The sequence below is a fragment of the Chlorocebus sabaeus genome, chromosome X, assembly GCF_047675955.1.
Source record: "Chlorocebus sabaeus isolate Y175 chromosome X, mChlSab1.0.hap1, whole genome shotgun sequence".
Classification (NCBI taxonomy): domain Eukaryota; kingdom Metazoa; phylum Chordata; class Mammalia; order Primates; family Cercopithecidae; genus Chlorocebus; species Chlorocebus sabaeus.
In genome coordinates, this window is record NC_132933.1 from 2,339,044 (window position 1) to 2,353,156 (window position 14,113).

At 56.6% G+C, this 14,113-nt stretch overlaps 1 protein-coding gene across 5 annotated transcripts in view; it reads right to left on the minus strand.

The window, feature by feature from the left end:
- The window catches only part of ATP2B3 (ATPase plasma membrane Ca2+ transporting 3), a 66,002-nt gene that overhangs the window by 22,637 nt on the left and 29,252 nt on the right, over positions 1-14,113 (minus strand). For all 5 annotated transcript variants that reach the window (XM_073013341.1, XM_037988789.2, XM_073013340.1 and 2 more), the window contains 10 exons: positions 12,992-13,156; positions 12,158-12,372; positions 11,285-11,527; positions 10,695-10,936; positions 7,704-7,938; positions 3,936-4,115; positions 3,747-3,834; positions 3,147-3,253; positions 1,908-2,099; positions 214-427 (listed from right to left, as the gene is read on the minus strand). In XM_073013341.1, the coding sequence (XP_072869442.1) occupies positions 214-427; positions 1,908-2,099; positions 3,147-3,253; positions 3,747-3,834; positions 3,936-4,115; positions 7,704-7,938; positions 10,695-10,936; positions 11,285-11,527; positions 12,158-12,372; positions 12,992-13,156 (1,881 nt within the window). The remainder of the gene's footprint in view (positions 1-213; positions 428-1,907; positions 2,100-3,146; positions 3,254-3,746; positions 3,835-3,935; positions 4,116-7,703; positions 7,939-10,694; positions 10,937-11,284; positions 11,528-12,157; positions 12,373-12,991; positions 13,157-14,113) is intronic.

Here is a 14,113-nt window from a genome sequence, read left to right on the forward strand (position 1 = left end):
GAGAAAGAGCTGTAGGCTACCAGCAGGCCTGGCTGCAGGGTTGCTAGCCTGGCCCATCTGCTCCTTCTCCTGTGTGCCATCCAGTCAAGAACTGCAGCGTCTCACCCCGTACTGGGCCCGGAGACACAAGTGGAGGCACACCAGACAGAATCTGAGCCCGAGGTGGTGGCGACAGTGTCCCGAAGGCCTCCCGTGTGCCCCTGGCCAGCCTACCGACAAACAGTAGGGTGAAGATGATGGCGAGCTGGTACACGGCATGGCCCAGAATGTTCTTCATCATGGTGCGGGAGATGAGGGGCTTGTCACGGCCGTACGGCTTCCGCAGCAGCAGCGACTCCGTGGGTGGCTCCGTCGCCAGGGCCAGAGAGGCAAACGTGTCCATGATCAAGTTCACCCATAACATCTGCACAGCTTTGAGAGGAGAGTCCTGCGGAGAGGAGGCAGTCACCTTTCCATGGGCCGCCTGCCCGGGAAGGTTGGGGGTGGAAACGCAGTAGCTCCTGGGGGCTCCTCATGGGGTCCACATCACCAGGATTTCATGCCCATGAAAACAGACATCTCCATCCCTACATTGCCTTTACGCTAGCAGGGCATTTTCTTTGGGCTGTCATGTGCCCGCCTCCCTTCTCTCACCTGGCAGCAGGTGTGCTCCAAATCCCTCGCAGGAGGTGAAAAACCCCAGACCACAAAACAGCCCGTCGATGGGGTCTGCCTCTGGGGGCAACAGAGTGAGGGCTGCTCTCCTTGTCTCCTGCACCTCAGGGGCAGGAGGAGGCAGAAACTCTGAACTGGACCTTCCTTCTCAGCTCCTCTGAGTTGTTGGTTAAAAATCAGCCTCACAGAAGCCAGACACACAAGGCCACGTACTGTCTGATTCCATTCATAGGAAACTTCCAGAACTGACAAATCCATAGAGAGAGAAAGCAGATGAGTGGGTGCCAGGGGCTGGGGTTCAGGGAGTAGAGAGTGACTGCTCACGGGGTTTGGGTGTCCTTTTGGGGTGGTGATGAGAGTGTTCTGGGAATAGGCAGTGGCAATGGTTGCTTGACATTGTGGAAGAATATAAACCTCTGAGTTAGGTACTTTCATAAGGTTCAAATGGTTCTGGTGAAGTTTGTTAGGTGATTTTTATCTCAATTAAAAAAATTTTTTTGAAAAGACCAAGTTGATCAGCAGGCAATTTAAATCCCTGTCAGCAACAAATAGGTATTTATTTGCCCCCCTCCTTCTAAGGGGGGGCGAAGAAAATCTAGACACTCACCAATGGGGAAAATGGGACTATTGTGAAAGGGTTCCCATGGGATGCACAGCCCATGCAGAAACTCATACACAGATGCTCCTGGCAGCACCATTCACAGGAGCCAAAAAGTGGGAACAAGCCATGTGTCCATCAGGATAGACGTACATAATGTGGCAATCTGTGCCATGGAGTGTTATGAAGCCATGAAAAGGCAGAAGGTCCTGCCCTCTGTGTGTGTGAGCCTGAAAACGCGGCGCTAAGTGAGATGATGCCAGACACAAGAGGCCACATATGATTTGATCCCACAGGATTTAAACGTTCGGAACAGGCACATCCATAGACCCAGGAAGCCCATGAGTGGTTGCTGGGGGCTGGGATGTTTGGGGGAGAAATGGAGAGATGACTGCTCAAGAGCACAGGGTTTCTTTTTAAGATGATGACAATCTTCTGGAACTAGATAGAGCCGATGGCTGCACAACATGGTGAACGTTCTCAAAATTTGAGTGCTGAATTGTATACTTGAAAATGGTGAATTTTTGGCATGTGAATTTGATGTCAACTAAAATAATCTGCAGCAAAGAAAACAAAACCCTCACTCTCACAATCTGGCCCTCAGGCCTGAGCCCAGGTGTCCTACAGCGGGGACGCGGCAGCCCCCAGTACCCACCTGAGTAATGCAGGCGCCTGTGAAGGCCACGATCACGGCCACCACATTGACCGTCAGTTGAAACTGCAGGAACTTGGAGATGCTGTCATAGACGTTACGGCCCCACATGACGGCCTTGACGATGCTGGTGAAGTTGTCATCGGTCAGGATAATGTCGGAGGCCTCCTTGGCCACGTCGGTCCCTGCGATGCCCTGGGGGGTGACACACACTCACACACACAGAGTGTTTGTGGGGGCCCCTTCCCCAGAACCCCCGATCACCTGGCCTACCTGGGCTGACTCCCTGCCCTCCCCTTCTGAATAACATCCCACCCCGCCCCCCAAAGCCAAGAACAGCATTGCTTTTGTTGTTGTTGTTGTTTTTATGCAACACATTCTAGTACTATGAACAGTAAGTTGTCACATGTCACAGTGAGGGGGGCTTTGCTCATGAACACATAAAGCCCAGCTGCCACCACGTGGCCACCAAGCAGTGTGGTCTGTTCTTAGCACTCCAGAGACGCTTGCTGGCTAAGGAGCTGTGGGAAGTCCTACATGAGGACACCCTGGGCGGGTGGGTCTTTGCCCATGCAGGCGCAGCTGCAGCTGTGCCAAGCTGCTCAGCCCTCTCCTCTGCCCCAAGCCTGGCCCTGTGACAGCTGCCACCTCTTGAAGCTTGGGTTGGAGCTCCCTTCTGGGCTACAGGTGCTGGGAAGGACTGGGCTGGGTTCCCCGGGTGGCACTCCTTTTCGGTAGGGCAGGGAGAGGCGCTCGCCAGGTTGCTGCGTTCAGCGGCTGTTTTCAGTGGCTGTGGGGCCACTGTGGGGCTGCAACCTGCCATGCGGGTGGTGTCTGCAGGGCCACCCTACTCAGTGGGTGAGCAACAGGAAGGAAGTGCAGAGGAAGAGCACATCTGGGGACTCTGCTCACCTCATCTGGGGATGACAGTCCATTTAGAGAGGACTGGGGGTGGGCAATGCCATCAGTGATGAGCCCCTGCCCCCCATTCCCCTTCCTCTCCACAGTATGTCTGGGGCCCACTGTCACCTTGGGCATCACAGCAGATGCCTTTAACCACATGTCCCCTGACTGGCCAAGCCCACGCCGGCCCAAGTGGCCAGGATGTGAGAGAAAGAACCTTCAGGCACTCTGTAACCTGCCCCAACACTGGCTCCCACTTCCTGGTACAAAGCTAATGTCCATGGGACAGACGCTGGCCCCATCTGCCATGGTGAGTTGGGCTGGCACCAGGTGGCTTACCATGGCGAAGCCTACGTCTGCCTTCTTGAGGGCCGGCCCATCGTTGGTGCCATCCCCTGTCACAGCCACCACCTGCCGCTGCTCGCCAGTGGTGCTGTCGATAATCCCTGCAAGACAAATCAGGGCAGGGCAGGGCTGGGGCCATCTGTCACCACAACCCTGTGTAGCCCAGGGAGCTATGGGGGTAGGTTGGCTGTGAAAACCCTTCAGGATTGCCCCATCCTGACTGTCCAGGTCATCTGTGCTCCCTGTCACCTGGATCATCTCCTATCCCCAAATAAGTAAGCAAGTCTCACTGAGTGACAGGGCCAGGGTGGGAGGGTAGGGATCTGCTTAGGGCCTGGGGACACGACCCTGAGTCCCTGGCTCTAGACCCACTGCTTCTAGAGACTCGCTGTGTGACCTGGAGTGAGTCACTGGCCCTCCCCGAACCCCAGTTCCCTCATGGGCCCCTCCCCTGCTGCTCTGGGCTAATGGGACAAATGGACCCAGCTTCCTAGGCAGGCCCTGGGGACCTGTTTGGGAACCTGGCTTTTGGTGTCAGGAAGCAGACAACCTCAGGTTGGCCACCCCAGGAAAGGGGTGTGGGACCTCGGCTACCTTTGACCAGCGTGTGCTTGTCGGTGGGAGACGACCGGGCCAGCACCCTCAGCTTGGGCCACACCTTGTCCAGCCGCTCCTGTTCTATCTGGGGAGGGGAAGCACAAGGACGCTGCAGAGCTAGGGCGGGCACACAGGGGGCTGGGGGGAGGAGAGGAGGGTCTGGGGTGGCAGACAGCTGGGTGCTACCTCGCCTTTCTCGTTGCGGATCCGTCGGTTGAACTCCTTCCCTTCCAGGCACAGGAAGTCCTCCCCGGGCTGGATGATGCCACATTTGGCTGCGATGGCCCGGGCCGTGTTGATGTTGTCTCCAGTCACCATGCGGACTGTGATGCCAGCACGCTGGCATTTTCGGATAGCTTCAGGGACCTAGAAGAGATAAGAGAGGTGGGTGGGGTCATCGAGGCAAGACGTATTTTGGGTTGAAGCAGTACCCCTTCCTCCATCAGATCTGCAGGCGGCCCAAAGTCCAGCAGAGATGACAGTAAAGCCAAACCATGGGTCCCCATGCAGGGCCCCTGTGGAGGCATGGGCCCAGAGGAGGCCCAGAGGGTGGCAGGGCTGTCCCGCCCCAGCCAAGCCGAAATGAGCAGGTGCTTGCCTCCTTCACTGTGTCAGGCCCTGGGAGTGCCAGGCCCTGGGGACCAGTGACGACACAGATCCAGGCCCTGATGGCAGAGGCATGGCAGGGAAAAGTCACTGGAAGCTTTACGCTGTTCGGGGCACCATCAGACTCGCGTCTGGAAAGGTCACCTGGGTGACCATAGAAATCACCCAGCTCTGTCAACCTCATTTTCCAGCTGGAAAACAGACACGGGGCTGCTGAGCCGGGGTCAGCCTGGGTTACAGACAGGCTGGCAGGGGACATAGCTCTAAAGAAGAAGGAGGAGGGGGCCTCGCACCCTCAGCCACCTTGAGGGCTCCCAGGTAGCCAGAGGGTCCACCACGGCTAGGGTGGGCACCTGGACTCCTCTCTCACTTGCCTCTGTAGCTTATTATGATATTTTAAAACAATATAAAACCTAAGACATTTTTCTCAGGAGTTAATCTTTTTCCTAGTGTAGTTTTGCAGGACAACATATCTCTCTCCTCTCCAGGGGAAGCAGAACATGGCTTTGGTTGTGTAGTGCACATTTCCTTTTTCAAACACAGATGCTCCTCAGTTTACAATGGGGTTAGGTCCCGATAAACCCATGATAAGCTGAAAATACCATAAGTCAGAGATGCATCTAATACACCTAAGCTGCTAAACATCATGGCTTAGCTCAGCTCACCTTACACGTGCTCAGACCACTTACGTTAGCCTACAGTTGGGCAAAAGCCTTGAGCACAAAGCCTACTGTGGAAGACAGTGCTGATTATCTCATGTAACTCACTGAACACTGCACTGAAAGGGAAAAACAGAATGGTTGTATGGGACTCGAAGTAAAGTTTCTGCTGAATGCGCATCGCCTTTGCACCAAGTTAAAAATTTGTTAGAAGTTGGGGGCCACCTGCATCATATTAGATTCTGGAGAAAGAGAAAGAGGTTCCCCAGTGCTGAGTGGAAAGCACTGCACGGGGTTGAGAGCGGGAAGCCAGGAGACCGGCCGGGAGGTGGTGGCATTGTCCCAGTGGTGGGGGGACAGGGAGTTGCTCTTCAGATTCAGAGACAGAGAGACAGGGTCAGGCGCTGATGCCACTGAGGTGGAGGGGCAAGGGGAGAGGAGAAGAGCCAGGTTCAGAGTTTGGGAACCTGAATGAGGAGGTCAGGCCTAGGCAGTGGGGCTTGTGAGCACTGTCAGGTGAGTGCAGAAGCCTAGGTGTGGCCAAGCCCCCAGGCCTAGGGAGCCTGGGGTGGGTGGAGTAGACACGCAAGAGCGGGAGCCAGGGGCGGGGCAGCCGGGAGAGGCCAGGGGAGGACATTGACCTGGGAGTCCCTGCATGCTGGCAGCCCCTGAGGCCATGGGCAGGGGGGCTGTGACCTTTGCCAGGGAGACAGCTGGGGCCCCACTTCAGGCTGTGGCAGAGTGATCCAATGGTCCCTGCAGCAAATACCACCAAGTGGCCTCGCTGTCAGCCTCGGGGACACTTTCTACTCTCTGAAGATCTTGGGGTGCTGGATAGCAAGATCATGAGCCACAGGAAGACAATTCTCCTCTGAGCCAGTGAATGCCTGTCCCTGAAACGTCTGGAAGCCACCCTCTGCTGCCACCAAGTGGCCGTGACGAGCCTGAAAACCAGCAGTTGCGAACCCAGGCCTCCTGCCTCCTCAGGCCCAGTGTGTGTAGCCCGGTTTCTTCCCCAAAGGAAGAAACCCCCAAAGGGCCCCAAAGGGCCAGGCCAGGCTGTCCTTCCTCGCCTGCTCAGCCCTGCTCCCTGCCTTCTCCCCACGGCCCCACAGCACGGCAGCCAGCCAGGTGTCTGGAGAAGTTGCCAGTGCCCCCCGCTGGCCCAGCTCCAGCATCAATACCACCCCTGCCACAGGCTTCCTGTGGCCCCCCAGGGCCCAGCCCCGCGGGCCCTCCTCTGGCTGCAGCCGTGCCACATCTCCAAGCACCCTGGCAGGTTTCAGTGAGGCCCTTGTGCCTACTGCCTGTTGTTGGCAATTAGGGCTTCACTGGGCCCTCTGTGTGTCCTCAGCCACCACCAGGCTGGCCAGTCTTTGTGGGGGTCTGCCCAGCCTCCACAGCCTGGCCCTGTCACTGTGGTCTACCACTTGGACTCTCTCTCAGCCACTCGCAAGCTGGGAAGGAGCTGGCCCTATTCCCCAGGACCCTCTGGCAAGATTCCTTCCTCCGCTCCGTGCTTCAGTTGCTCCCTGGTCCAACAGAGGGACTCGATGGTTCCTGAAGGGAAAGGCCTCTAAGCCTGTCCCCAAGTGTGGCCTTGCTTCACCTCACCAGCACCCTCTCCTTCTGCTCTCCCAGGCTCAGCGGGGTCCGGGACTCACGCCACTGCCCACCATCGTGGGGCCCATTGCCCTTGCTGGACTTCTCTCCCCTGTCCTCCGCTACCACCCATTTTCTCCCAGGGCAGGTTTGAGGTGTTCCCTCTCCAGGCGTAGTGACCATGCTCTCCTCGGGGCGCAGGGCTGCTCTGTTGACATGACCCCATGGCTGGCGTTTAGATGCACTGTCTTTGAATCAAGTGTCTTTGCTACGTGATCCAATACATGCATACCTGTCTCCCAAAGGAGAGCCCAGAAGCTTCTCCTCCCGGGTTACACCTGCACCCCCAGGGTGGCTCCTACAAGTACAAGTTCTCAGGGTGATAGGCAGGATCAAAGTGGCCCTGCTTCTGACAGAGGTGGGTGCCATGCAGAGGCCCTGGGGAGACAGAGGGGTACCCCACACCTTACACTCTCCCTCTGGGGCTGGCCATCCTCCAGGCCTGGATCCCTCCAGGCTCTGGGATCTTTCAACAACAAAGTGACTTCCCAGCGTCAAGGCTGTGGCATCTGCCACACAGCCCTCAAGGTCTCCCTCGTCTGGACTCCCCTGGTGGCATCGTCCATATGGAGATATGCTTCTGGGCTCCCTCTCCCACCAGGACCTTTGCTGTGAGCTCCCCACGGGATGTCCTGACTGTTGAGTAGCCCCAGCCAAACTCTCAACCAATAAAAGCCCACCCTGTCCCCCAAACCTGTGTCCCCTCAGGCTTCAGCACCACCTCCAGTCCATCAGTCCTGGGCAGATCAGATCCCAAATGTTGACGGTCTCTCTGCCACTGCCACCTTCTCACCTGGTAGAAGGTGGAGCCTGAGCTGGGCCCATAGGCCAAGCAGGAGAGGCCTTCCAGCAGGCAAGACAGAGCCTTTGTGCGGGTGCCAGGGCGAGAGCACCCAGGACAGGGCTCAAGTGTACTAAGGAGGGACCGCAGCAACTATGTGTGAAGGAAGGCCACCCCTACCAGTCTGGACAAGCTCGGGCAGAGGGCACAGTTACCAGGGCAGCTCACAGAGAAGGCAGGGGCTACCTCGGGCCGCACGGGGTCCTCAATGCCCACGACAGCTATGCAGGTGAGGTCACCCACGACCTCGTTCTCGTTGTCCCAGTCGGGCTCCTGGCCTGCAGAGAAGTCCCGGTAGGCGATGCAGATGGTGCGGAGGCCATCGCAAGCCATCGGCTCAATGATCTTCCTCACCATGTCGTCCCGGTCCCGAGGCCGAAAGCCTCGGAGTTCGCCATTGCTGTTTAAGATGTTGGTGCACCTAGGCAGGGGGTGGGCAGAGATGAGGTGGAGGTGGGGAGAGAACAACAGGAAACAGCTCTGGTAACACTGGATTGGGGGCTTAGCCAAGGACTGGGGTCCTTATCAGAGAGGAGAGCCCCGTGTGAGAACACAGACACACAGGGAGAAGGCTGTGTGACAACAGGCAGAGATTAGAGAGGGGCAGCTGCAAGCCGAGGAACACAAGGACTGGCGGCCACCACCAGAAGCTGGAGGAGGCAGGATGTGTCCTGCCTGAGATGTTTTGGAGGGGCTTCAGCCCTGCCCAGGCCCTGATTTGGACTTCTGGCCTCCAGAACTGGGGGAGAATCCATTTCTGTTGCTTGAAGGCACCAGGACACTCATGCACTGCTGCAGGCTGAGAGACCAGGAGAGAGGGAGGCAGGAGTATGCGGCTCATGGCAGCTCCACCAGAGACTTCATGGGGCAAGGGGGTGGAACATGGGCAAAAACTGAAGTCTGTGGACAATCGCTATAACCACATTCAGGCAGCCACAGCCTCAGTAGAGCACTCATGACTCCAGGAGTTTCTCAAAAGGGACAGGACTAGGAGGATTCAGGTGGGGAGAGGAGGGAGCAAAGGAGCTGAGGGCCACAGAGGTGGGCGTGGTGGAAGAAGCCAGTGGGGCTGTGAGTGCCAGGTGCTGCCACTCAACAGGAGGCTGGTGATGAAGGAAATTATCATAACAGAAGCTGTGCAGACGGAGGGCCTCCTACGGATGTGGATTCACCCACAGAGTCCTCACACCTCTCCCCAGAGATAAGTATTCTGTGATCTCTATGCTGCCGGGGAAGCTGAGGCATGGGAGTAGGGGGAGTAACTTGCTCATGTATGCACAGCCAGCAGAGTGAAGCTGGGCTGGGCCTTTTATCTTCAATGCCTCAGTGTCCCCCAGTGCCCACCATAAAAGCAGCACAGAAAGAGGGCTGAGGCCCCCACACCAGCAGGGATGGCTCCAGGGAGGAGGTGGTCCTGGCCCTGGCGGTGAACGCTGCGCCTGGCAGAGTTCTCGGGAGAGCGCTGTGGGTGGGGAAGTCAGGCAGGGTGCACTTGGTGGTCCAGTCCACTGAATGCAGGAAGGAGGGCTGGGCCTGGGCCTTTGAGGAGCCCTGGGCGTTCTGCAGAGGACCCTGCCCTGAGGGCCCTGGGATGGCAGTCGTGAGGAGCCAGGTGGTGAGACGCCAAGGCCAAGGGTGTGGAGTGCGGGAAGGCTGAGTGGGAGTGGGGAAGCCAGAGCACTTGGAGGTGACGCTGTGCGCTCTCCCTCACTTTGTTCTAATAGCTTTATTGGGATATAATTCACGCACCACACAGTCCACCCATTTAAAGTAGATAATTCAATGGTATTTAGTATAGTCACAGAGTTGCACAACCATCACCAGTCTCCAATTCCAGAAAATTTTCATCATCTCTAAGAAAATTTTCATCATCTCTAAGCAACAAGAAAATAGATCAACTGGACGTCATCACAATTTAAAACATTTGTGCATCTAAGGACACTATCAAGAGAGTGAAGACAGGCCACAGAATGGGACAGAATGTGTAGAAATCGCATAGCTTATAAGGATCTAGGATCTGGAATACATAAAGAACATTATAGCCCACCAATAAAAAGACGAACAACCCAACTCAGCACCAAGCCAAGGGCTGGGACAGACATTTCCCCAAGGAAGACAGGCAAATGGTCACTCAGCACATCAAAAGAGATCAAAACCACCAGGAGATATTGCCTCATACCCACAAGGATGGCCCCCCCATCAGCACTGACACACCAGAAAATAAGTGCTGTTGAAGATGGGGAGAAGGTGGAACCCTCCTATGTCACTGGTGGGAATGTGAAATGCTGTTGGCCCTGTGGAAAACAGTTTGGTGGACACCACGAGCCAGTCATTTCTCTCCTAGATGTCCACGCAAAAGAATTGAAAACATGGGTTCAAACAAAAACTTGTACATGAATGTTCACAGCAGCGTGACTCGCGACAGCCAAAAGGTGGAAACGACTCGCATACTGGTACACGGATGAATGAATGAATGGACCAACAAAATGTGCTTTACCATACAATGGGATATTACTCAGCCTTAGAAAGAATGGAAGTTCGGGCTGGGCGCAGTGGCTCATTCCTGTAATCCTAGCACTTAGGGAGGACGGGATGGGTGGATTGCTTGAGCCCAAGACTTCAAGACTACCCTGGGCAACATGATGAGACCCCAGCTCTACAAACAATTTAAAAATTAGCTGGGCGTGGTGGCATGCACATGTAATCTCAGCTACTCGGAACACTGAGGTAAGAGGATGGCTTGAGCAACAAAACAAAACAAAACAAAACAAAACAAAACAAAACAAAACAGGAAGGTCTAATACCTGGGTGAAACTGAAAAACTTTACACTAAGGAAAGAAACCAGACACAAAAGGCCACACACTGTATGAGTCCCTTGATAGGAAATGTCCAGACAGGGAAATCCATCCAGACAGGAAGCACATGAGTGGGTGCCAGGGCTGGGGAGGGGAGTGGGGAGGGCTGCTCATGGGTCTGGGGTTTCTTTCCAGGGTGATGGAGGTGTTTTGGAACTGGTTAGTGGTGACGGTTGCATGATATTGTGAATGTGCTTAATGCCATTCAACTGGACACTGTAAAGTGGTTGAAATGGTGAATTTTATGTTTGGCCTCTTTTACCACAACAATAGCATCAGACACTCTGCACATACCCCGGCACCTCCCTGCTGCTCACTCACTTTTTCAGCAGGATCTCTGAGGCCCCCTTGCTGAAGAGGCGGAAGCCACCATCAGGCATGCGGATGACTGTGCTCATGGACTTGCGGACCGAGTTGAAGGTGTATACTTTGTAAAGCTTGTCTTCCGGGATCTGCTCGCGCACGGGCTGGAAGTCCCGCTTCAGGTCCAAGACGAAGCCCAGCAGGGCGCACTCCGTCTTATTGCCCACCTGGCGTGGGAGGGCGCCTTCCTTCTCAGGAGGCTGCAAGATGAGGAGGGCTAGCATGGCACTGGGGGCCTGTGACCACTCTCCATGCTGCCCCTGGAGCCCCAGCTCTGTCCCTTTGTAGTCACCATATTGTTAGGGTGTGGGAGGCGGGGAGCAGAGGAAGGTCTGCCTTAGCTACAGGCAGTTTCCCAGCCAGAGCCACCTGTGAGGCCAGGGATGGGCAGGAGGGTAAGCAGCACCCCAGAGACCACTGTGGCTCTGGGCCAAAGTTCTCAAGGGGGGGCCTAATGAGCACCTTGCAACAGCTCACCTGGCACCCTGGCCAGGTCCCTCCGCTGCTCCCACCCCCAGCCCTGCCCGCCCGCTTCTGCCCCAGCTCACTAGTATTTTGGTGGTATAGGCACTGTTGATGGAGATGGCATGGACCAGGAGGTCGAGGATCTTAGGGGTCAGGGCGCTGGGGGCCGGAATCTCTTTGTAGTGGGTGTCCCCTAGGTAGGACTGGACCACGGTCATACGGTTGGTGGTAAGCGTGCCCGTCTTGTCAGAGCAGATGGCTGTGGCATTGCCCATGGTCTCGCAGGCATCCAGGTGGCGCACCAGGTTGTTGTCTTTCATCATTTTCTGCAAAGGGCAAGGGTATGGGCATTTGGCCCAGGTGCTTGTTGGGGTGGGGGAGTGAGAGATGTCAACACAAACACCGCACGACTCTGTTCTGCTCAGTTAGCTCCACGTGTGGCACTAAGAACACTGGGGACCTCGGTCAGCCCTGAGCCAATAGCAAGGCTATAAGGCATCAGAAACCTCATGCAACGGTGGGGGTGGGATGAGCACCTGGGACCTTCCCTGCCCGAGCCCCCTCTCAGTTACCCACCCACCAGCCCTGCAGCTCTCCCACCCCACCACCCCACTCCTGGATCCCTCCACTCCTCCCACTGCCTCCCAGTGTCCCAGGCCCTCTGCTGATTCCCTGCCTCCCCACTGCCTCCCGGCCCCTCCGTCCTACTGCCCACATTGTGTAGATGCTGACCCCTGGGTATTCCACTGCCTGCCTGCTTTCTGGCGCATCTCATGCCCAGGGACTTGAGCTGACAGATCAGCAAAGCTGCCCCCTGGGTCCCTGCTCGGCACCTCCTCTCCTCCCTTGAGCCATCCCAAACGTCCCCCAGTTTATACTGCTGCCAAGGCGCCCAATGACTTCTTACCCCAGTTTCCTAGTCTGTAAACAGTATCAACTGTAAGTTTTATGATTACCTTGACAGAGTAAGCTAAGGAGATGGTGACAGCAAGTGGCAGGCCCTCTGGGACAGCCACGACCAGCACAGTGACACCAATGATGAAGAACTTCACGAAGTATTGCACATAGACCGGTGTGCACTCTGCCAGCCATGTCCGGCCTTCCAAAACAAACGTCTCGATCACAAAGTAGAGGACCAGGATGATGACGGTGATGGCGGACATCACCAGCCCTGCCACAGAGGAGGGAGGAGAGGAAAGGGGTTGCCATGGGTGAGGGAAGGAGGGGGACAGGAAGAGAGAAGAAGAGGTATGGGCATGGTCTTGGAGGCATTTGTGAAGGCCTTGTAGATTTGCATTGCGTTTCAGGATAAACAGCCCTGGCTTGGCTCAGCAGGTGAGCTGGGGCCTGTTTGCAAGGGGGTTCTGTGTGGCCTCTTCTGGAGTCCTGCTGGGTTTGGGGAGTGGACTTTATGGCCTGATGGCACGAGAGGCACCGCTGGGGAGGGCTAGCAAGAGTCTATCCTGCACTGCCCCCGAGAAGTTGGGGTACCAGCCCTGCATGCCCCCAGCTGCTTTTTGAGCCTTGGGTAGGGGCACCTCATGGGCAGTGGCTCAGTGTGTGACCTGGGGTGTTCGTTGAGGGTTTGGGATTTATGCTCGCTAGGGAAGGGCTGCACCAGACCCCGATGGCCACTGCCGGCCCTGGCCTGTGCCCCTGGCTGCCTGGCCCACACTTCACCTGCCACATTCCTTCCCACTTGCTCTGCACAGCCTGGGCTCATCTCCAGGAGCCCCGTGTCCTCCACGCTCAGTCGATGGCCTGGGCCCGCCACCTCCTGCTGTCCCTACCTGCTTTCCCGATCTGCACTGCTAGCTTTGTGAGCTTCCCCTGAAGGACAGACTTCTCCTTCTTGGGTGCGTTGGCTTTCTTCTTCTCCCGCTCCTCCATCTCCCCACCCTCCGCGCTCTTCAGGGGCTGCATCTCCATGGCCACTGCACCATCCTGCTTCTTAGCTGCACACAGAGGAACCCCATGGCCAAGGTCAGTGCCTGGCTGGGGAGAAGGGGTTACAAGGGGCTTTTGTGGGGTAAGACATGCCACACCGTAGAGAGGAGACAGGACTCAGTGGAGCTTTCCTATTTCAAGTCTATCAACTTCCCATCTCTCGCCTCCTAAGCTCAAGCCCTCTTGGGGTGGGTGGGGTGGCTCCAGCACTGTTCTAGGTGGGACAGAGATGGTTCTCTCGGGAGAAGGGAGGACAGACACAGCACAAGGAATTTGGGCACACAGACAGGATGACCAGTCCTGGAATGCCCCAAATAATACCTGAGAGCAGAGGCCTGTGGCCCAAGGAATGTTCCAGAACCCTGAGCTGACTCATCTGCCTACTGCTGTCCGAGCCACCTCCTACCTCCCTTAGGGAGGCCCAGGAGCCCCATGCACTCTCCTCCCACCAGCCAGCCCTGCGCCTGTTCAGGCTCCATCTGTCCCTCTAGCACCCTCCCTGTCTCTCCCCTGGAGCAGACGGCTCCTCTCCCTTCTTCTCTGGTGGGTCCTGTGCTCCTCATCCTTGCTGCTCTCGACATGGTGGGGGTGTGCCCCCCACTCTGACTCCCTCCTCTACCCACTCCTCTGCTTCTGTGACTTCCTCATCTCCCTCCCTGCCAAGCTCTGGTCACACCCACTCCACAGCCCAGAGTAATCCTGGCCACCCCACCTCCCTCTTGTGCCCAGGGACCGACGCAGCAACCTGGGGAGAGCAGACTCATCTTTCTCCCTCACTACTCTGGTACCCGATCCACTGGGGCTCTTGGCACTACCGCCGTCACCTCTGCCTCCTCCTGCTCCTCCTCACCTGCCAGCCCGAGGCCATTTGCCATGGCTCCTCTTCCGAGTGGCGTCAGGACACAATTGCCCCACGCAGCTGGTCCCCTCTAGCTTTGTGCCCCACCTGCTGCCACCTCCTCAAC